Below are 25015 nucleotides of genomic sequence, written 5' to 3'. Positions count from 1 at the left end.
TACAAGAAACTATTTTTCAAAATGATTGTTCCATTTTACATTCTCATTAATATTTTTATAAAGAGTTTCATTTATTTCACATTCTCATCAAATTTTGTATCATTAACCTGTATAGCCACCCTAATGGTTGAGAAGTGATATATCATTGTGCTTTTAATTTGTATTTCCCTGATGTCTGATGATGGTGAACATCTTATTCTTGTGGTTATTGGCCATTGTATATCTTCTTTTGGGAAATGTCTGTTTGAGTCATTTGCCCATTTTGTTTATTGGGTCATTTGTCTTTTTGTAGGATTTTTGGGTATATTCTGGATAGGAGTTCTTTCTCAAATATCTGTATTGTAAGTATTTTTTCTCATTCTGTGGATTTCCTTTTCACTTTTTTTGACAATGTCCTTGAATGGGCAGCTGATTTTAATTTGATGATGTCTAATTTATCAACACTTTCTTTTATGGTGATTGCTGTATGAGTCCTATCTAAGAAATTCTTGTCTTCCTTAAAGTGGCAAAGATTTTCTCCTACGTTTTCTTTTTAATTTTCACTTTTCTATTTAGGTCGATCACCCATTTTAAACGTATGTGTGTGTGTGTGTGTGTGTGTGTGGTGTGAGGTAGCAGTCATGGTTCAATTTTTGCTCATGTGGATATATAGTTGTTTTAGCACAGTTCATTGAAAAGACTTTTCTTTACCCATTAAACTGCCTTGGTATCTATGCAAAAAATCAATTGACCAAATGGTCTGTGAGGGTCTGTCTCTGAACTTTTTAATCTGGTTGTATGTTTCCCCAACTTGGTTCTTCTTTTTCAGATTTTATTTTGGATTATTTTAGGTAATTTGTACTTTCATAAACATTTTATGATTACTTTGTCAATTACTTCAGAAAAGCCTATTGGTATTTTCACTGGGATTGTATTGAATCTATAGATCAATTTGCAGAGAACTGATGTCTTAAAAATATCCAGTTTCAATTCATGAACATGACACAGCTTTCTTTTTGTCTAGGTGTTTTTTAATTTACCTAACCTGAGTTTTTTTAGTTTTCACTCTAGAGGTCCTACACATCTTTTGATAAATTTATTCCTAAGTATTTTATATTTTTTTATATCATTCTAAGTGAAATTATTTTTCATTTTTCAATTGTTTAATGCTAGTATATAGAAACAAAACTGACTTTTATATTAACTTTATATCCTGCAACCTTGCTAAATTCACTTAATTTTAGATGTTCCTTTGAATATTCCTTAGGCTTTTCTCTGTAAACAACCATGCCATCTGCAAGTAGAAAACAATTATATCTTCCTTTCCAATATTTATATCCTTTCTGTTTTTTTCTTTTTCCTTTTTTTGGCCTTATTTCATTAGTTGGGCCACTAATAAAATGTTGAGTATAAGGGTTGAGAATACACATCCTTGACTTTTTCCTGATCTTAGGGGGAAGTTATTCAATATTCTACTTTTAAGAATAATGTTAGCTATAGATATTTTAGTAGGTATCCTCTATCAGTTTGAGGAAGTTTCCTTCTTTTCAGGTTTGCTCAAAGATTTTAATCATGAATAAGTGTGTCAAATGGTTTTTCTACATCTATTGAGATATAATGATAGGTTTTTTCTTTTATTCTGTTGATATGATGGATTACATTGATTGATCACATAATGATAAATCAGCCTTACATTGATAAGATAAACCCTACTTGGTTATATGTATAATATATATATATTGCTATTTCTATTTGTCAATATGGTCTTCTGGATTTTTGCAACTATATTCATAAGATCTATTGGTCAGTAATCTTTTTTTAACAGACATTGTCAGCTTTTGGTATTATGATAATGCTAACCTCATAAAACAAGTTCAGAAATGTTTCCTCATATATTATTTGAGAGTTTGTATAATATTTATATTATGTCTTATTTAAATATTTGAAAGATTTCACTGAGCCTGGAGCTGTCTGAGCCTTTAATAAGTATTGAGAGAGTTATGTTTTCCTAATGAATTGACCTTTTTGTTATCATTAATTGCCTCTTTTTAGCTCTATTATCCTTGTCTTTAAGACTACTTTATTTTGCATTAATGTAGCCACATTTACTTTCTCATGCTTAGTGTTTATGTAGTGTATTTTCCCCACACTTTCACTTTCAACTTGTCTATGTCTTTATACTTTAAATGGCTTTCTTAGAAATAGTAGACTATCAGTTTCTTTGTTTTAAAATCCAGTTTGAGGGGCGCCTGTGTGGCTCAGTCGGTTAAGCGACTGCCTTCGGCTCGGGTCATGATCCCAGGGTCCTGGGATCGAGTCCCACATCAGGCTCCCTGCTCTGCGGGGAGTCTGCTTCTCCCTCTCCCACTCCCCCTGCTTGTGTTCCCTCTCTCGCTGTGTCTCTCTCTGTCAAATAAATAAATAAAATCTTAAAAAAAAGAAAACAACAAACCAGTCTTTGCTTGGCTTCCAAAACACCACTTTAAAAAAAAAAAAAAAAAAAAAATAAAATCCAGTTTGAAAATTTCTGTCTTTTAATTAGTCTATTTATCCCATTTACATTTCATGTAATGCTTGATATGGTTGGATTTAGGGCTACCATCCCACGGTTTACTTTTTTTTCTTTTAAGATTTATTTATTTATTTTACAGAGAGAGAGAGAGAGAGAGTGCGAGAGAGCATGGAGGTAGCGGCGAATGGAGAGGGAGAGAGAGAGAATCTCAAGCAGACTCTGCACTGAGTGTGGAGCCCAAAGCAGGGCTCTTATCGCATGATCTTGAGATCATGACCTCGAGATGATGACCTGAGCCAAAATCAAGAGTTGGACGTTCAACCTACTGAGCCACCTAGGCACCCCCGGTGGTTTGCTTTCTGTTTGTCCCACCAGCTGTTTATTTTTACCTTCTTGACTTTTTTTGTGAGGGTCATCATTATTATTATTTTGATTTTTTTCCCTTTCAACTAAAACACCTACCACATTTGTTTTACTGTGATTCTGCTGGCAATGAATTCTTCCTGTTTTGTTTCTGAATGTGTCTTTATTTTGCCTTCAATTTTGAAGGATACCTTCGCTCTACATGAAAATCTAGGTTGATAAATATTTTCCTCTCAGTATTTTAAAGATGTCATTTCATTGTTTTTTGGTCATCTTTGTTTTTCATGATTTGTATGCTGTAATTATTATCTCCCCCATCTCCCCTGAAACATACTTAAATAATCTTTTTTCTTTGGATGCTTAAAAGACCTTTTTTCCCTTATTTTCTATGTTCAGCTTTACCTTTACCCATCTTTGTACTGTGGCTTTGCTTGCATTTATCTTGCTTTGGTTTACTGAACTAAGATCTGTAGGTTGTTATTTTTCATGCAATTTGAAAAATTTTAGTTATCCTTTATTCATATAACATTTATGCCCTATTCTATTTTTTTCCAGCCTCAACTACATAGGTCTTAGACTGCTTGATATTGTCCTATGGAACATCTTTAATCTCTTTCTCTTTTTGCTTCAACTTGGAATCATTTGCATTGATATGTTTTTAAATTGTTCTTTCTTAGTGTTCAATGTACTGTTAAACCTATCCAATGAATTTTTTTATTCCAGAGGTTGTATTATTTATTTCTATGTTCCCATATTGACCTCTCTTTCTATGGCTTATTTTTTCCCTGGATTATCATAAAAGTTTTCTGTTTCTTTGCATGCCTAATAGTTTTTAAGTGCATACCAGACACTGTGTTCATACATTATAGAGAGCAGGTAGTTAAGTTATGGGTGGGTTTCCTTGATCACGATTTTAGCTTTGTGGGAGTGTGTGTGTGTGTGTGTGTGTGTGAGAGAGAGAGAGAGAGAGAGAGAGAGTGTATTTTCCACATTTTTAATCTTAGTCCCAGGTTATAACCCATTATCCTGGGACTTGTTTCTTATTCCTAAAGCATGACCTTCTGTGGCTTGAATGGAGAACTTGAGGTATCTACCAAGCTTCTCTAACTTGATAGGACTTGAACTCAAAAATTTGTCTTCTAGCCTTGAGAGCTGGTGAAATTTCTGCTTACCTCTTGCCTTGTAGTCATTGCTGGAGTAGACAGGTTTCTTGTAGACTCATTTTGTGCATGCATAGTTTAGATCACAGAGAAGGATTTGAGGTAGATTTATATACAGGTTTATGGCTCCATATGTTAAAGGATCTTCCCCTCAACTTCAAGCTGCTCTGGCAGCCCCAAATTGTGACTTTTGACTATTTAGTCCCATAAAACTTTTTCTGCTTGAGCTCTATCACCAATGAACTGTATAACCTGGAAATTTGCTCTCTGGGAATGGACAGTTAAATGAATATCTTATTTAATGTATCTCTTTTATTTCAAGGGTTTGTCTTTTTTTCAGTTTCTGTCTATTTTTGGTTGTTTTTAGTACTTTGAAACAGATTTTTGCCATATTTTGTCCAATACTTCTAGATTTAGCATCTATTCTGATAATTGTAATTGGTTGTTACATATTTATTTTTCTTAACATGGAAGTTTTTTTGAGAGTAAAGGGTATGTTTTAATGATCTTTATTCTATCCCATTGTTTGACCCAGAGTAGTGCCTTTTACTTAGCAGCTACTTAGTAAATGTTGAATTGCATTGCTATTTTTATGAAGACCAACTTTGAGTCAGGATTTAAACTTAAAGTCTTAAACTCATAAGTTAATTTCCCTTTTAGGACACTATTTTGAATATGAGTTCAAAGGAGATTTTTTTGGTAGATATTTTGAATTTTTGAAGTATAGTAATCCCTTAAAATTTACTCTTTTTAAATATTGGATTTTTAATCAAGGTTGATACCAAAGATATTTTTTGTATTAATTTTTTTTTTAATTTAAATTCAAGTTGGTTAACATATAGTGTAGTATTGGTTTCAGGAGTAGAATTCAGTAATTTATTACTTACATATAACCCCCAGTGCTCATCCCAGCAAGTGCCCTCTTTAATGCCCATCACCCATTTGCCCATCCCCTCACCTACCTCCCCTCCAGCAATCCTCAGTTTGTTCTCTATATTTAAGATTCTCTTATGGTTTGCCTCCTTCTTCTTTTTTTTTTTTTTTTTTTTTAAGATTTTATTTATTTATTTGACAGAGACACAGTGAGAGAGGGAACACAAGCAGGGGGAGTGGGAGAGGGAGAAGCAGGCTTCCCAGCGAGCAGGGAGCCTGATGCAGGGCTGGATCCCAGGACCCTGGGATCATGACCTGAGCTGAAGGCAGACGCTTAATGACTGAGCCACCCAGGCGCCCCTCCCTCTCTGTTTTTATCTTATTTTATTTTATACCTGAAGCAAAATCACTTCTCTGTGCAAAACAGACCAAAGGTATTTCTTTTATTTACAATAATGATAGTTTCCAAATTCTGTGTAGAATGTGGTTGAAAATAATATATTTGAATAATTTTATTTTTAAAAAGGAATCTTCAATGTTATTTTAAATTTCTTTTAAAGATTTATTTATTTATTTGAGAGAGAGAGAGTGAGCGAGCAAGTGGGGGGAGGGGCAGAGGGAGAGAATCTCAAGCACACTCCCCACTGAGCATAGAGCCCTCTGTGGGGCTTGATCTCATGACCCAGGAGATCATGAGCTGAGCTAAAACCAAGAGTCTGAAGCTTAACCAACTGAGCCACCCAGGCACCCCTCTTCAGTGTTATTTTATTTTATTTTATTTTTTATTTATTTATTTATTTATTTTTATTTATTTTTTTTTTTTAAAGATTTTATTTATTTATTTGAGAGAGAGAGAATGAGAGAGAGCATGAGAGGGGGGAGGGTCAGAGGGAGAAGCAGACTCCCTGCTGAGCAGGGAGCCCGATGCGGGACTCGATCGCGGAACTCCAGGATCATGACCTGAGCCGAAGGCAGCCGCCCAACCAACTGAACCACCCAGGCGTCCCTCTTCAGTGTTATTTTAAATTAGACTTCTCAAGATCAATCTAATGGACAATTTGTCCCATCATGTCAAAATTATAATAATAGAATTTTTGGAGCAGTCATACAAATTGCTTCAGTATTATCAAGTTTAGTTTTCTCAATTAGTGGAGAAGTGACTCTGGCCCTATTCTTAAATTAATCTGTGTTTAGGTATAATTATTATAGTCATTAACATTTACTTAATATTAACCATACTTGTTTTTCATAGATTAGATTATATTTGAATGCAAAGAGGTATTATAAACTGGCTTTTTTTTTTAATGGGGTTTTTGTTTGTATGCAAATCTGGTACTTATTGCTGATCTCATTAGATAATCATGCTAAACTGATTATGTCAATCTCAAGAATAGGCTTTATTATTTGTACCATAACAAACCATAATTGTATTTGTCTATAAATTTGTCTTTTTGTTTACTTGAAAGAAGTACATTGTTAAATGAAGATAAAAAAACTTCCTTTTCCTTCTTTCTTCTTTAGAATCAAGTTTCTTACTGGGAAATGCCCAGATTGTGGATTGGCCTGTAGTTTATAGTAATGACGGTTTTTGCAAACTCTCTGGGTATCATCGAGCTGATGTGATGCAGAAAAGCAGCACTTGCAGGTAGGTAATAGAACAGCTCAGGAATCTTTTCTGAAGTTCAAGTAAATGCTGAATGTGGTTAAACTTACAGTAATCCCCCACTTGACCTCGGTTTTGCTTCCTTGTGGTTTTTGCTTCCTGCGGTTTTGTTTCCTGTGGTTTCATGCTTCCAGTAGTTTATTACCCACAGTTTAAACTTCCAGGAGCAGATGCTCCTCCTTCTGATGCCTATATCATTCACCTCACTTCCTCTCATTTCCTATGAAATGCTATGCTATTTTCTCATGTCACATCTTCACAAGAAAGGTGAGTACAATACAATAAGATGCTTAGAGAAAGAGAGAGACCACACTAACACAGCTTTTATTACAGTATATTGTTATAATTGTTCTATTTTATTATTATTATTGTTAATCTCTTCCTGTGCATAATTAATAAATTAAACTTTATCATAGGTATGTATGTATAGGAAAAGAAAACCAGTATCTACAGTGTTAGGTACTATCTGCGATTTCAGACACCCACGGTGGGGGGTCTTGGAACGGATCCTCCCCAGATAAGGGGAAACTCCTGTGCTTCGACTCTGTGATATTGGGATTTATTTATAATAAGGAATATATATTTGGTCTTTGACACAGTTCCTGGCACAGGTCCTTAAAGCCCTTAGAATTTCCTGTGATAAGAACCATAAAGGTGCCTTTTATTATGTTAATGGTGACTTTTGGAAAGTGCTTAAGTAACCTTAGTATGGAGACTATTGCCAGGGGAACCATCCAGGTAACTGGAGGGTTGAAACATTCAATACTCAAGCCCCTCAACCTCCCTACCTCTAGGGAAGATTCTCTTACGGTTTGCCTCCTTCTTCTTCTTCTTTTTTTTTTTTTTAAAGATTTTATTTATTTATTTGACAGAGAGAGAGGGAACACAAGCAGGGGGAGTGGGAGAAGGAGAAGCAGGCTTCCCAGCGAGCAGGGAGCCTGATGAAGGGCTGGATCCCAGGACCCTGGGATCATGACCTGAGCTGAGGCTCAGGGCTGGAGGTTGAATTAAGAATTAATCAGTCATGACTATGTAGTGAAGCCTCCATAAAAACACCAAAGGACAGGGTTCAGAGAGCTTCTGGGTTGGTGAGCATGTGGAGGTACTGGGAGAGTGGAGCACGTGGGGACAGCATGGAACTCTGTGCCTTCCCCCATAGCTTGCCTGCGCATCTCTTTGATCTAGCTATGCCTGAGTTGTATCCTTTTATAATAAACCAGGGATCTAGTAAGTAAAATATTTCTCTGAGCTCTGTGTGCTGCCCTAGCAAATTAATCAAACCCAAGAAGATTGTGGAAACCTCCAATTTGTAGTTGGTAGGTCAGAAGTACAGGTAACAACTTGTGCTTTCAACTGGTGTCTGGAGCAGGGGGCGGGGCGTGGTCTTGTCAGACAGAACCCTTGACTTGTGGAATTACGCTATCTCCGGAGAGGTTGTGTCAGAATTCAGTTGAATTGTACGACAGCTGTGCCTGAACCGATGTGAGTTCGTTCCTTGGTGAGTCAGAAACTGCACCAGGTTGAGTATCAGTCGCACAAACAAAACTTTATTTGCAGCAAATAAAGACATGAAGGAGAATGGCTTCCAAAGCCGTGAGTCCCCAGAGCGAGGGTGAATGGATTCCTTTTATTTAGGGTTAGGATGAATATTTAGATAGGGAAGCCTTATCATCGAATGCAGAGGTGGGCATAAGGTCATGAAAAACATGCCTATACCCACATTGTATGTTATGTAAATGAGGCTTGTGCTCCTCCAAGGGCGGAGACTGTGGTAGTATAACGAGGTAAAGGTAGTTGTCGGTCATTCCAGAGGTCGCTCCGTCGTCCATCCGCGCAGGCGCGAGTTAGGGGTTAAGCTCAAACTGGTCCCTGTGCTGGGTCCACTGGAGGTCTTGTCAGCGCAGCCGCTTTCGCTTGGAGGGGCGGTTTCACTTTCCATTTGCTGGAGTTAAGAGCTAAGCTGGAAAGAAGAGCTTAAGGAAAAATGTAGGAGAAAGGTCGGTGAGTACAAGCAGGTGGGCAGTAAAGGTCAGGTCTTGGGGTCTAGCTGGTGATACAACCAGCTGGTGTCCCAAGAATTGCTTGTTGGTGTGGAGACTGTTGTCCCCCTTTCCCCACCCCTCCCCCCATCGGTACCAGAATCTATTTACTCACATCTAAAAACTGTAGAGTAAAAATTGTATTAGAATATTAAGGAGACTAAATTATCAGTGGAAAAATATAGTTTAAGAGCCCTTGGGGGGAACTTGTGCAAAGAAAAAGATTTTTGCATATCTGTAAATCTGTTAATTCATTCAATAAGTATTTTTTGACTATCTATGATGAGCCATGAACTATTCTAGGTGCTGAGTGATGAAAGGAGCATCCTCTATCAGAGAACCACTGATGGTATCAGTACTTCTTGAGCTGCTAAAACGGTCTTGAAGAGAGTAAACAGCCCCCAACCAAGTAGGACGTAATTCACGAACATTTAAAGAACGTCAAAGTGAAGTTTTTACATCCTGTGTAAATCACATGTACTTTGTAATGTTGGTACATTGTACCATTGTTATTCTGTTTGGCTTATGTAAAACAGAATCTGGCATTTACATTATTTATAACAATTCTTTCTAAAATATGCCATGTCTGTGAGTTTAAAGAGAGTATTATGAAAAAAGATCATATAAAAGAAAAGGAAATTCTATAAAGGAACCAATTTAGATCTGGAAACTTTTTCACAATATTTCAGTAAGGCCAGATGGGAAGTTTTTTCCTTGAGTTAATTTTTCTTCAAAGCTCTCACTTAACTAAGCACCAAAATCATGTTATTTTGGAACTATAAGGGAACTAAATTATTTTCTACTCCAAATCCTTTGTTTTCCAGAGCATAAAACTGAGGTAGAGTTATGTTTAGGGACTTGCCCAGGGAAATACAGTGATTTATTTGTCTTTTTTTCTATATATCTATGTTGAAAAAAAATAAATATATATTCTACATCTTCATGGAAGCCAGGGATTTCATATTCTACCAGTGAGTCTAAACCTGACTACATGTAGGAATCACTTGGAGAGGTTTTGCACCACTTGGATTCCCAGATCTTACCTCTGGGAATCACCTGTTCAATCAGAATCACCCAGGGTGGGAGGTGGGGGCAGGTATCAGTACTTTTAACCAAAGGCTCAGATGATTCTGATGTTTAGGCATGTTTGAGAAATAGTTGGTTCAGATATCTTCCTTCACTTATCTGGTCCCCACAATCTTCGTTTTTCTCTCTAAAGTTATTTTCACATTCAATCTTCACTCCCAGGTCTGAAATTGGTAAGCAAGAGTGATGGAAAACTGTGGCCCTTTATTGAGAAACTGCCTTTGGTAGCAGTTTTTCTGTCTTTGTGCCTTTTTCTTCTGTTGGACGAATATTAGCTCCCAGGCCAGCACTGCCGCTACGGTGTGTGTTCTAAGTTCTGGGAGGTTAAGGTCTGTATTGAGCTTCTCTGTTCTCTTATGTCTCAGCAGGCTTAGGTTAGGAAAATGTTAGTTTTATAGTAGATGTTACTTATAGAACAGGCTCTATAGAGAGTTCCAGGGACTGTAGATGCTCCCATACCCATTTCTTCTTCTTTTTTTTTTAAATTTTATTATGTTATGTTAATCACCATACATTACATCATTAGTTTTTGATGTAGTTCTTTTTGGACTGTGGACATCCCACCATCATGCCATGCCTGTTTCAGATGCCGTCTTCCACCTGAAGGTATTTATGATGCTCTCAACAAGATTTTCCTCCTCTGACTCCCTTGTGGTTCATTATTTGGCATCATCATCTGGCCTTGAACTAGCTTTCCTTATCCCATGGGGTTTTCATTGCTATTGCTTTTGTCATTTTTGAGACATATTCCTCTTCATATCTGGATATATTGTAAAGTCCTGCTCCCATCTCTTCTTGATTCCGTGTATCTGCCTCTACTTCCAGTCTCTTTTCGTTGGCATGTGCAATGTGTCCTACAAAAGGGTTCATTAAAGAAAATGCTTCCATGTTATAGTAGCATATTCTCTCCCCTAAAAGAGCTGCTTTTTTCCTCCCACCACCAGTGTTAGATTATAAATGTCTTTAAGGAAGGAATTTCATCTTGTTCACTTTTGTATGCACTAAGGACACAGCTCAGTGTTTTGTGTTTGTATTTGTTGAATTGGATTGGCTTGTGTTGCAATAAACCCTAACCTAGGTCTCCTGTATAACTGTATAACATGATTTTGTTTATTGTATTTCATCCCAAGTGGTATGGTGTTTAAGGTGGGTGAGAGAACGGAAAGCTTTGGATAATGTTATGCTTTTTCACTGTGGGAAGAAGTATGCAAACCTTCCCCAGTTCTTCTTCACTATTGTTAGAGATGGCATTTTCAAAATGATAATATTCTTCTTTTTAAAGCATTTTTAAAAAGATTTATTTATTTATTTGAAAGAGAAAGAGTGTGCTCATGCAGGAGCATGAGTGGGAGGGAGGGGCAGAGGGAGGGAGAGGATCCACAAGCAGACTCCCTGCTGAGCGGGAAGCCCCCTGTGGAGCTTGATCCCAGGACCTTGAGACCATGACCTGAACTGAAACCAAGAATCAGCTGCTCAGCTGACTGAGCTACCCAGGTGCCCCTGAAATGATAATATTATTAACGTAAACAGTTATTAGTTGATTGCACAAAACACCCAATGTGTTTTGCTGATCTAAAAATTGCAACCAGTTCAATGCCTTCACAGAACAATGAAGACTAGCATCTGATACATGAGCAGTTGATATTTGAACCTTACCAGGTTTTCTTATAGGCATAATTTATTCTAATGCACTCCCCTTTTAAGCCTCCTTGTCTCCTTTTAAAATTAAACTCTACCCATTTTATGTTTACTGCAGCATTCTTTAGAAGAATAAAGTCCTAGAAATAGTCAAAATGTCCAGTAGTAGGTTTGCTAAAAAATATTTTGGCAAAGCCTAACTTTCGAAATCATATGTTGGAAGGATAAGACACTGAAAGAAGCTAACAACATTTTTTTTTTTTTTGCTAACAACATATTTTGTAAGTAAAAAAATCAACCAACCAAACAAACAAAAAAAATAGTTCGCAGAACAGTATCTGCATTCTGATTCTGATTTTTTTTACATATGGCTTTTTTCTATTTCCTGTATAAGTCTATAAAAACCTTTGAATATCTTGCACAAGGAAACAAGAAAAGAAGGAAAGAAAAAATTAGGAATACATTGTTAAAGCTAAGAGTTATTATAAAGTTTGGAATCACCACAATTCTAGTTGGAGAGAACTAATTTGGTACTGAGGATAGCCTTACAAATAATTCAAAGAATTTTACTGATTTTAATAATGAGAAGTTTTAGGCAAACGTAACAGAGTACGAAACTACAAATCAGTGAGCATCAGTCTGTGAGGAAACAGTATGACATTTTATATGCTGAAAAAATCAATCATCTTTTCATATAACTTGCATTAGATGGATTAAAGTAGTGACCAACAAAAATTAATGTTCTACATTTAATATACTCAAATATGAGTTGTTTGGGAAAATGAAAAAAATATTAATTTGTGATTTTACAATAGCAAGAGGTTAATAATTTAGTTCTTCCATTTCCTTGTTCCTTCTTTGCCCTTTCTGTCCAGAGTACCTGTTTCTGCTCTCAGCAGCCACAAGGGAGTGTTTTTTTCCTACATCCTTGTACTTCGTAATAGTACATAATAGTATGTACTTTAAAAAAAAAATTATGTATTTGAGAGAGAGAGAGGAGCAGGGGGAGGAGCAGAAGGGGAGGGCCAAGCAGACTCCACCCTGAGCACAGAACCCGACTTGGGGCTACATCCCAGGACCCTGAAATCATGACCTGAGCTGAAATCAAGTGTAGGATGCTTAATGAACTGAGCCACCCAGGTGCCCCTACATTTCTATTTTTAAAAATGTGATGTGTGCTAGGTACCATCTCATTTTTGTTTTGGCTAAAATTTCAGAAAAACATTCTAATGACACTTCAGGATTGGTAGGAATTTCAAATCTAGTCCATTTTATTGTGTAATAATTGCGTTTCCAAGCCTTTGGACTGTTTTGCTATTTATTGAAGGACACAAAATGTATTGCATATTTAAAAGAGATTGTAGGTTTTGGGGGGAGGGTATTTAAAAGCATCTGATCTTATCTCATGACCCCCACGAAGCCATGACATTAAAGACATCAAGACATGCTATCATAGGTTAAGTAGAAACCACTTTAGCATTTTACCTTTGGTTGACCTGAGAGATTTTTAAAAGCCCCTTCTGTTTTTTTGTTTGTTTGCTTTTGTTTGGTTGCTTATTTTTTAGAAGTGTGAGAAGAGCAATAATATAGGTAGGGAGGATTGGAGTATATAGATCCTTTCAAATACATTTTTTTTTTTCCTCTGGGAGGCTCATTAATAATCCTTTATCCAAGCCATCAAATGAGACAATGAAGCAATTAAGAGGCACTTTATTGGATGTATTTCACAAGTAGTTTTATTAACTCAGGGTCATCTCAGCCAGTGAGAGCACATTACACATGATGGATGTCAGTCCGTTTGGTTCCATCTGGCTGAGGGCTCTTCCTCACACGGTGGCACCAGGGGAAGGTGTTGGAGAGCAGAGGTGCCTCAGTGACGTCACACTCCAAAGGTTAGAGATGTCCAGGGCTCTCCCTGATTTCCATTAATTACATGCCATGGATCTACCATTTATGACTCCATCTAAATCATTTTAAGCTCATAAATTAATGGGTTGTGAAACATTTTGGTTACGATTCAATGTATAAAGTAATGCTTTGATTTATTCTAAAATTACCTCTTTCAGGTTTTGAAAGCTGTGTTATTTGTTTGTAAATTTTCTTCCTTACTCCCCCTCTCTCAGGCTTTTTACTTTTTGATCCTTTGACTATATAGATTTGAGCCCATTCTTCCATTAACTTTTGTGATAATTTTATTCTTGTGGCTGGTTCTGAGTGAGAGACCACATTTACCAACTGCGTTAAGTCAATCTGTGTGGTTTCTGTGATGAAGAATTTGCTAGGCTGTGAATTACAGCCTATAGATAATATTATCCTTTTTGCAGTGACTAAATATGGTGTTTTAGTCCAAGAGTATTGTTGACCATTAGCAGATTAAGATAGATTGGCAGAAGTCATGAATAGGTTATATATATTTTTTTGTTTGTAAGGTTCCTTTCTCCCTTGGAACTCTGTCAACATTTATAGCCATCCTTGCTGGTAGGTATCATAATGAGGCTTGTTTGTGAGATTTTGTTGGCAGAACAAGGGATCCAAGATAAGTAAATCCTGCTATAAACCAAGGCCACCTGTCCTTAGAAATTTGCCAGGGCAAATTTGCCCAATGCTCAGGCAAGCTGGATTTAGCCTAGGCCAGGCCTCAGGAAAATTTCTCCCTTACTCCCAAGACCAAATTTTACCACCAGTTAGTTGTGTGGCAAGAAAAGTGGCCAGAATATTCAGGAGTAGGCCCTGGGTTTGTGCTTCAACCTCATGGGCTCATAAAGAAGACACACAAAATGATGTATGTATCCCTTTAAGACACAGTGACCCTGCCCATTAACAAGCATGGCCCAACCCCTGTTCTAGAATTGTAGAGGAGCTAGAGAGTAGTGGGGTTGGGGCTGGAGGGGTTTTCTTCTAACCCCACCCATAAGAAGCATTCCAGTCATGAATTCAGCCATTGTATAGCACATTATAATTTGTGACTTCATGTGCATTATCTTTTTAAAACCCTCACTCTCTGAGGTATATGAACATTATCATCATTTTACGGATGAGGAAACTGAAGGTCAAAGCAATTATATGTCTTGCCCATGAATTATGCAGTTTGTAAGTGGTGGGTGGACTTCTGTTATATCGTGACCACTCAGTATTATAACGGGGATAGATAGCTTCTGAGCATCTAATTTTATTTTCCTTTCCAATGAAGATAACAGTGCAGCTGAAGAAGTCATTTATAATTACTCTAAGGAGAGCTTGGCATTCTAATAGAGCAATTTGAAGTTCTGAAAATTTTTTTATATTCCCATTATATATTCCTGGAGGGTACACATAAAAAATGTGCAAAATTATTATATAGGTATATAGTTTCTAAAGCCTGATGATTACCATTTCTAAATCTTGGTTTCCTTCAAATTCCATTAACCATTCAAAGACTGGATTGAGCTTCAGCCATCCAGAGTCAGGCTGCTGGAAACCTTGATAAAGACACTCAACATTTACGTGTAAATAGCTGAGCAAATAAAAAATGTACCATTCTCGTAGACTTTGTGGAAGCATTGACTTCATCAGTATGGTTTGAACAACATCAGATGGAAATACTTTCACTGGGAGGATGGATAATACATTTCAGACATCTTTTATATTTTTTATATATATTTCATTTTGAAATATTTTTTATTCGTTAATTGCTGCATTTTACCACCTCAAATATGCATTCTGTCACATATATTTGGTTTAATAAACTTAAAATGAAAAATATGAGTGAAACAATGTAAGAAATAAAAGACAAATTTTTAAGGAAGTACTCAGATTGTAATAATCTGGGATTTTTTTTTTCTTAAAGTGCCTCTATTAGGACAGGTAATTTTACCATTGAGAGGGCTAATTTAGTGAAGAATATATTATAGAATTTTTAGAGTTTATTTGAAAAGTTGCTTTTTTCATCTTCTCTTTGGAATTTTCACTGAATTGGACTTGTGTTTTATTTTTTATTAAGTGATATTATTACATCAATTTCCAAGACAGTTTTTTAAATTTAAGTTGTAACTTATTTTTAAATACTATTAGAATTAATTTTTCAAAATTTTAAAAATCTTAATTGCTTGTTATATTGTAGATGCTTTCTTGTTTTTAATGTTTTTCTGTTGGTCAGTTGTGGATATTGTGTTTTAGTTTATTGAACCATAGAGCTCTGACATTTACTAACAGGAGTAAAATGGTTTTTCTTTTCTTTCCTATTAAGACCATAAACATTTAGTTAACTTAACCATATCTTAACTTTTTTAGAAAACTAAACATAAAACATAAAAATGTTTTTAAATGTTTTCTTTCTACTAATAATTCTTTAAATGAAAAATAACAGTCAATTAAAAAAAAAAACTGGTTGATTTAAAAATTTCACCTGTCTGTAAAAAATATTAACAGTAATAAAGTAGTGTCTTATTTTTTGGAGGGCAAGGAGGGTGCCTTTAACTGAGTAATTCTAGTTTCAGTGTAATGCCTTTAAGAGATTTTCACGAAACTGTCATGAGCTGGAGTTCAGGCTTTGGCAGAAATAATGGTTTTTCAATGCTGTGTTATAGGTAGGCTCGGAGGCTTCTTCTGTGAGTCTGGCTCTGAGATTATGGGGTTAGAATCTGTCATTTTATTCTGAGATTCTTTTGCTTATTTTACTGTTATAATGACAATGAAAATTTTCTTTTTTAATAAAAGATAGAAATACTGTAATTGAAAATGCAGGATGCGGATTAGGCAGTCTTCAGTGAGCTTTATCTATTTCTTTTCCTTTTTTAGTTTCTAGAATTCTAGTTGCTTAAGTTAGTGTTATCATAAGATGGGCCATGACTCTGTAATTTCTGGCTGTGACATGGTATTGCTGTTGAAGTCATTATTTATTTATTTTTTTTTGCTATTCAACTATGTTTTTCATGTTGTAAATTTTCTAGGTTGATAAATTCGGGGGCAGATTTCCCTTGAAGACAATGAATCTTAACTCAGGGGCCCTCCCTTGAGTGGATGTCTTCCAAAGCTCTGTACCTAATTTTGTTTTATAATTTTATATTATTTTCTTTAAAGAGGGTCCCTAAGATTGTATAAGCTTTAGGCCCTACCTCACTTGGATTAGCCTCTGGCCGATATGCAAACTCATTGAAACTGGAAGAAAAGCAATAACACAGATAGACTTGAACCTTCAGAAACTTAGTCGAGGTATCTAGCAGGTGCCACATACTCTTTTCTGGTGGAAGATAGGTTCTGGACAATTATGCTAACTAGTAGATCTATGTATCTAAAACCAGATGCACAACTGATGATCGTGGAAGCATCACAAGTAAAGTTTTAGAGGCTTGTAGTCCTTGACTGAGTTCTGTTGTGTAGATAATCAGACTTTTGGTGAGGTTCTCTTAGAAAAACAGATAATTTCAAACATTGGGAAATTTTTGTGGCATGTAAAATCTCACTCTTTAACCTATATTTTGTATATTCCCTCACCCATGGCAACAGTGTATATCTTCTTCAATTTATCACCATTGTTTTTCTCCTGTTAGCCATTCCTGCACCTGTCTTGAGAAAAATCCTCATAACTGATGAGAATGTTGATGTAGTATATGTGTAACATGGACTCTTCACGTATCCTTGTGTGTGGGAAGATAAAAAAGACCATGCAGGGCGCCTGGGTGGCTCAGTTGGTTAAGCGACTGCCTTCGGCTCAGGTCATGATCCTGGAGTCCTGGGATCGAGTCCCGCATCGGGCTCCCTGCTCAGCGGAGAGTCTGCTTCTCCCTCTGACCCTCCTCCCTCTCATGCTCTCTGTCTCTCATTCTTTCTCTCGCAAATAAATAAAATCTTAAAGAAAAAAAAAAAAGACCATGCAAGCTGAAACCATGCAATATGATCTTAAAACTCAGTGGAAAAATTTGTGATTATTCTGTGACTTTACCCATGTCTGTCAAAACATTAAAAACTCTCTTACTCTTGTTTATAAATGCAGGGAAATGCAAATAATAGTAAAATTCATATTTAGCACACTGTGATTTAGAACTTAAGAAACATTGAGAATTAAAGCATTTCATTTCTTTTTAAGAAAACTGTCATGAGTCACTTCAATTATACTGCCTTCTCCTGACGCAGCATGACATAAAGAGAGCATTTTTTTCTCTTAGTAAATGCTCATACTCCTTCATAAATCTGCACCAACCACAACTATTTTACTCCTGTACTCTCACGATTGTGAACTATCTCCTGTGGTTCTTTTAATGTGAAATTTTTTTACTGGCGTCACTTCCTCTGGGAAAACTTTTTTTTTTTTTTAAAGATTTTATTCATTTATTTGACAGAGAGAGACACAGCGAGAGAGGGAACACAAGCAGGGGGAGTGGGAGAGGGAGAAGCAGGCTTCCTGCGGAGCAGGGAGCCCGATGCGGGGCTCGATCCCAGGACCCCGGGATCATGACCTTAGCCGAAGGCAGACGCTTAACGACTGAGCCACCCAGGCGCCCCTGGGAAAACTTGATCGTCTTTGTCACAATCGCTTTCCTGATTTATGTTGATAAGTTCACCCTCCCTAAGTTCTTCCAGCTGCACATCTAGAGTCTCTCAAATGACAACAGTGTCAACATGCCATAGTCTTGGATTTCATCTATACCTTCATTTATGTTCAATTTGAATGTCCCCTTCCAGCATTATCATTTTTCATTTCTTCACTAGACTTTAATCTTTGATGGCTAATTCCTGCTTTCAGTTATCCGTTTTTGTAAAATGTCACATGGGTTTATTGCTGAGAGCCAAGGAGGCAACACAACTACATGCTTTGAGTCTGGGCGTGAACTGAATAACAGATGTACAGGGACCAAGACTGAGGGGCTTGGAAAGAAGTGATGTGATTGGTTACTGATTGTGATGTGTATCTGTTACTTACTAGTGATTTGTAGCTGAGGAGCTAACAGCAAAGTTTATACTTTATGCAGTTATTTACAGTTAATATACTATGGTAACTGAAATTTGAATTGTGCTGTTGGGAAACTGGTGTTATTTAACTAAACCGTAGTTACTGAAATTCATGCCTATATGAACTATGTAAGTTGATGATTCTCTCTCTCCCTCTCTCTCTCTGTGTGTATATATATATATATATATATATATATATATATATGAAATAATTTCTAAACCTAGCTTTTAGCAAGAAGTTTAACAATCACGATTAAAACATTGTTTCAATAATTTAGTTTGTTTTGTGGGAGCAGTATTTAATTTTGTAACTAAATTTGAATACTCAATCAAAAGAGACAACTATGTGATTTTATATAGCATTTGAAAAGCAACACAAAACTGAAATGGATTGTTTGTTTTTTCCCAGTTTTATGTATGGAGAATTGACTGACAAGAAGACCATTGAGAAAGTCAGACAGACTTTTGACAACTATGATTCAAACTGCTTTGAAGTTCTTCTGTACAAGAAAAACAGTAAGTATCTAAATTACCAATAAGATGTGTCAACTCTGATTAATGTTATGTTTTGGTTAGTGGTGGTTGAGCTATAGTGTAGAGAGAATATCAAACTTTGTCCTTCTCTTGGTAAAGGCAGGGGGTGCTGATAAAATTAGAGAGCAAAACTAATGAATGATTCTTCCTATGAAAAACAACCTTTTGAGGAATGGCAGGAAAATATGGTGCCTTTTAAATGTGATTTTGTATGTGTGTGTGAGGTGGCAAAATGTTTTGTAATTAATAGTCATGGTAAAGATCCTACAGTTACATGATAGCAACTAAAAATGATAGAGAAATTCATTCATTTCTTCTTGTGGTTAATGGAAAAGGTGATTGGTATCACTGAGTATGTGTGATTCCCTTTCTACATGTGCACGGCTGACGTGGTTATTGACTTGAGGTCTTCACCAATATGGCCTTTTGCTAGACTCTGACTCTTTTGTGTAGAAGGCTAACAGAAGTAGTTCCTACTTTCAGAATAGGCTATTCACATCTGGTAAATATGTATTGATTATGGTGAACTGTTCTCTAGGATGGAATTTGTGAATGATCAGTTGTCCATTATATATCACATAAGACCTCATGATATGGACTCTCTTTCAGAATTTGCAGCCAAACAAAAACGAACTATTGTACTCCACAACCAAATTTCCTTTCTAATTTGTTTTCTTTGAATAGTTTGGTCACTGACTTTTATTTCTTTTTCCCAAGTTGACCTTTTTTTTTTTTTAAATTTTTTTTTTAAATGAACAGTCACTTTACAAGATGGGTCAATTTATTTAGTGTTAATGATAAATGACAGCAAAGCCAATTATCATTTTTTAAAAGATTTATTTATTTGACAGAGAGAAAGAAAGGGAGAGAGCATGAGTGGGAGGGGCAGAGGGAGAGGAATATCAAGTAGACTCCCTGCTGAGCACGGAACCCAACGTGGGGCTCGATCTCATGACCCTGAGATCATAACCTGAGCCGAAATCAAGAGTTGGACACTCAATCGACTGCGCCACCCAGGCGTCCCAAAGCCAGTTATTATCTTTAGTGGAAATTGATGGTTACTAAATTCTTCCCCAGCTTGGGAAGCATTTTAGCTTCAAGAGGAAGCACTTGCTCCATGTTCAGAGCGGGCTGGATTTTTTACAGCATAATTCATCCTCTCCATCTTACTCAAACATTTATTCACTATAAAATATTTAGAATTGAACTTAGGTTTTTCTTTTTATTAATAGACCATCAAAGACATAATCACAGCCACAGGCATTGCTTTAAAATTAGTGCACTTGGTAATGGGAATACTGGTCTTTAGTGGTTTTACCTATGGAATGTCTTATTATTTTATCTTTCATTTTAGAATCAAGGCCAAAGAGGTATTCCTCTTTATTCATAGCCAAATGTCTGTTGGCTTGTCACCTAGAAAACAATCCATTCTGAATGATCTGCTCTGGCCTCAACCGGAGAAAAGTCAAGCTTGAGGTGTCCTCTGGGTCTTTCTCACCAGGTCCATATATATATCAATAAATTTGTAGTAGACTCCTATGTCAAAACCCTGTATCCTTTTCATATAGGTTGTTCTCCTTTGAATGACTTAGATATGTGCCCTGAGTTTAGCAAATAATTTAAGGATATTCCCTATTACTAAAGTCATTTCACTTTGACACTAAGAAGAATAAACAAATATTTGCCCGATTTTAAAGCATGAGAACCAAGTTCATAGTGCCTGAGTTTCTTAAAAATACCTTTGTGGAGATTCTGTTTTCCTTATATCCTTTAAATCATGTTAACAAGAACTTGAATTTTACATTTCCAAAAGTTTCCTTCCAAGGTAGTATTTTGCTTTATTTTAATGTTTTGAAATTCTGTTATTTGCATTGAGTTTTTTTCATTAATATGGATAGGTATCATTTAGGTATTTTAGTGGAGTTCTACTACACTGAAAGGAGCTTTAAAAAATCTTGTAAATTGTTACCTGAACATCAACTAAAAAAAATATGTTTTTGTAACTTTTTAAAAATGTTAGATAGAAAAATTCACATGTCTGTAGATAAATGTTTTGGGAATGCCTGAATGCCACGTCTTCCTAACACTTCCATTAAGTAATTAGGTTAAACAGCATTTTGCAAATGGGGGGATTGAGGTATCTGATTTAACATGTGTCATCGTTGACATTTCAGTTTGTAGGCTCTATTTTTAAGGTGCATTGCTCCGATTAGCGGGAACCGTTTCTACTGTTGGGAAGGAAACAGTAGCAATGGGGTGATGGTTTAAATGGGTCTTCCTGTCTGCACAAAGGCACACCTGTGATAGCCTGGGCCGCCCAGATAATCAATGCTAAGACACTGCCCTGAGTTTCCATCTACAACTGGCCTCTCTGCCTAACCCTCTCAGACTTTCTGCTCCCTTGAACCCCCAGACCAGAGTATGGATATTTTACCAGCCACTCAGCAAATACTCTGTCTACTTGGGGAATCTGACCCTGTAAGTCAACTTTGATAGCTGAAAGCAGTTTTAAAAAAACAGTCCTGACTCTAGGCTAAAATTTGAAAAATTGCTCTTTTCATAGAATGTGCAAAATGTAACATCATCTCTTTCTGTTCAGATTTTTAACAGACCTTGGAAAATGACTGATTTTTAATGCCCTTTTCTCTGTTTATGACCCTGCTGCCTCAAGCTCACTGTGTTGGAACAGCCATAGGCCACATATCTGCTAGCATGTGTGTCTGGTGATTTGTAGAACTGCGTATATCACTCACAGTTCTTGGGTACACTGTATAGAAGAAGGAGCAGAAAACAAAGAACAAGCCTCTCTGGGAGATGGTGTGGTGGTTTTTGAGATCCCTGTCTCACCCAGTGATCATTTTGGAAAGGGCCGTGTTTTCATAGGGCCCCAGGGTTGCAAAGGATCTGGTTGTCAGAACTGAATATTCCATAAACACCTCCTCTTTCTAATTCTCTGACTTCTTGAACCTGGTAGTTAAGCCATCTCTTCTTGTCTAGATGACAAATTCCCCATTGTGGTGACATTACTCTGTGAGTTTTTTGGCCAAAGGTATGAAGGTTTTTCTAATTTGGTTTTCGTTGCACCACTAACAGACTATCAACTCTCACAGAGACTATTAATAGCTGCGTATTTCACTCCCCAAATCCCAAACCTAACAAAAGCCTTTATGTCTTTAAGATAGAAAATTTGGAGAGGCTTTACTGCACTATGGCTTGGAAAGAATATAATGGAAAATGTGTCTTTTTGATTCTGATGGAACATTCCTTCAGTGTTTTATCATTTAATGGATAATTACTCCTTTGAAGGCATTTCTTGTGTCTTCAAATATTTATTGTTTGAAATAATGCCAGTTCCTGGTTTGTCCAAATCCAAAGCCTTAAATGCTCTGAAACTCTTTGTTTTCTGGAGTCTGCAGGAGCCATTGTTTAAAGAACATAGTGACAGCTCAGAGGATCATAGGGGAAGGGAGGGAAAACTGAATGGGAGGTCATCAGAGAGGGAGAAAAACCATGAGAGACTCTTGACTATGGGAAGCAAACTGGGGTTTGCTGGAGAGGAGGTGGGCAGGGGGATGGGGTAATTGGGTGATGGGCATTAAGGAGGGCATGTGATGTGATGAGCACTGGGTGTTATACACAACTGGTAAATTATTAAAAAATAAAGAATATTTGAACAACTGCAAACAAAAAAAAATAAAGAACATAGTGACAGAGTCAAGCCTCATTCTTTGAGTGAAGGAGATAAGAAGCAGTGGCTCATGAAGATACCTGAGAATCTCAAGGGCTGGGGGCATGTCTTCCCCGCCCCCCCCTTAAGGTCGCCTTAAAAGCTTCAGGTAGAGTTCTGTGTACAGCAGACATCAAGCGTTGCTGCCATCCTCTCTCTCTGATGTGGGGGTGCTGTCAAAGGCATAGAGCCATCTTATAACTCTGACTGACGAGAGAGCCTTGAGGTAGGAAGAGCATTTCAAATGTTCTTCCAAGAGGAATGCTTATCAGAGCATCAGGGATTGCTGCTGAAGTCATTTGGAAACACTTCTCAAAGGGACAGGAAGAGTGAAGCATGTAGGAGTGGTCACACATGGTGACACTATGAAAAGGAAGTTGGAGAGAGCAGCGGAGGTGCAGGGACACAGACCTAAAGGGAATGCTGGTGTTACCGTAGTGACACAGCCTTTGTGCTCCTGCGTGGTGAAATGTCACCCTCAGCTTTACTTTCACAGTTTGATATTTTGGGTTGAAAAATGTTTATTAATATTTGAGCAATTGGTAATTGATACAAAGTTAAAGTTTTTTTTTTTTTTTAAATTCTGGAAGCAATTAAAATACTGTTGTTTCGGTGCTCGTTCCTGGCACAGCAGTGGGCAGCTGAAGAAAGAGGCAAGGCAGGAGACCAAATCATTGCTGTGGCTATGTCACACTCTCTTGTCCTTTCTGTCTCTTACAGGAACCCCTGTTTGGTTTTATATGCAAATTGCACCAATAAGAAATGAACATGAAAAGGTGGTCTTGTTCCTATGTACTTTCAAGGATATTACGTTGTTCAAACAGCCAATAGAGGATGATTCAACAAAAGGTAATTTTCTTTTTCTTTTTCTTTTTTGAGAGAGAGAGAGAGTGGGGGGAGGGACAGAGGGAGAGAGAGAGAATCCTAAGCAGGCTCCCTGCCCAGCATGGAGCCGATGCAGGGCTTGATCTCACGACTCTGACATCATGACCTGAGCTGAAATCAAGAGTTGGTCACTTTAACTGACTGAGCCACCCAGGCGCCCCAACAAAAGGTAATTTTCAAAGGAATGGCCACACTTAAGAATTAGGCTGTCAATTAAATATATTTTTATTTAAAAAATACATAGGTTGCACTGGAACACAAAATTTTACTATTTGGTACTTCTTTTGCTTTACATTCATGCTAGTAATTATCCACAACCAGTTTTATTCAATCATGCCATTTGAATGGAAATAGCGTGGCTATCCAGAGTAGAAATAATAGTTGGTTAACTTAAATTATAATAAGAGGAATTGAGATAAGACATAAGGAAGAACTATCGTAGAGCATTATTAATTTAGAATCAATATAACGGGAATTTTGACAACTTCTTCCAGGATGAACTTTAGAAACACAAAATATAACAGCCTGTGAGATGGTTTGGGTGAAGTCCTTTTACAGCACAGTTGATCAGTTGATTGAATTTTGTTGAATTGATTAGAGATTGGTTAGTTGACTTTTTTCACGTTACTTTTCACCCTTTACTTACTCAGCTTTTGTAGATTCTCTTGGGTAGATGCTGTTAGATTATGTGAAGAATAATTTTGTTATCAAGAGAGTGGCTGGCAAAATGCAAACATCCTGACTACAGTCTTACTGACTTTAATATTCAGGAGGAGAGTTATAGAAAGCAGTAGTCAGTGGCATGTGCTTTTATCTTGTTTTCTATGTAATTTACTCTCATTTTATTCTCTCCAATTATGTTTAAATTAAAAACTGGTATCTGATAAATGAAGAATTTCAAATACTCTTAGAAGTTTTATGACATGTTATTTTTAATAATCTCTTAGGAGACTAAAAATGTCATCTTCCTCTTTGCATTTGGCATTGCCTTTTCTTACCTCTTTAAAAAAACTGGCACGAAAGTTTAATTTTTCCAACTGTAATCATAATTGTAGAAAAATTTTATAGGTTTATTCCTTGCATATGAATTCACATATATTATACTGGGTCAGTTTTTGGTTAACATCAAATTATAAGTGGAAAATTTTGTAATGTGTAAACCATTTATTTTTATTTTTATTTTTTTTAAAGATTTTATTTATTTATTTGAGAGAGAGAAAGCACAAGAGGGGGGAGCGGGAGAGGGAGAAGCAGACTCCCTGCTGAGCAGGGAGCCTGATGCGGGACTCGATCCCGGGACTCCAGGATCATGACCTGAGCCGAAGGCAGTCGCTTAACCAACTGAGCCACCCAGGCGCCCAGTAATGTGTAAACCATTTAAAGTATAACATGGAACAATTTATTTGTGAATGTTTCTGAAAATGTGTGTATTAAATCATCTCCTGGAAGATCGAATATTCACTTTTGGACTTATTTTACCTGTTCTTCTACCTTTACTCATAGACCCAGTGTCTAGAAGGTTTAGGATGAATTTAAATACTGTTTTTAAAAATAGAATAGTTTTCTAATAGTATTTAGGTTTAATGCTTGTTTGTTTGTTTTAAAATTCAAGGTGCTCCATCCAATGGC

The 25015-nt window shown here is 36.6% G+C and overlaps 1 protein-coding gene across 3 annotated transcripts in view; it reads left to right on the top strand.

The window, feature by feature from the left end:
* The window catches only part of KCNH5 (potassium voltage-gated channel subfamily H member 5), a 298912-nt gene that overhangs the window by 24777 nt on the left and 249120 nt on the right, over positions 1-25015 (top strand). For all 3 annotated transcript variants that reach the window (XM_032405260.1, XM_032405262.1, XM_032405261.1), the window contains exons 2-4: positions 6409-6532; positions 18650-18756; positions 23222-23350. In XM_032405260.1, the coding sequence (XP_032261151.1) occupies positions 6409-6532; positions 18650-18756; positions 23222-23350 (360 nt within the window). The remainder of the gene's footprint in view (positions 1-6408; positions 6533-18649; positions 18757-23221; positions 23351-25015) is intronic.

This window comes from Phoca vitulina, unplaced genomic scaffold, assembly GCF_004348235.1.
Source record: "Phoca vitulina isolate PV1807 unplaced genomic scaffold, GSC_HSeal_1.0 scaffold7, whole genome shotgun sequence".
Taxonomy (NCBI): Eukaryota; Metazoa; Chordata; class Mammalia; order Carnivora; family Phocidae; genus Phoca; species Phoca vitulina.
Note: the sequence above shows the minus strand (reverse complement) of the source record. Positions and strands in the feature narration are given on the sequence as shown.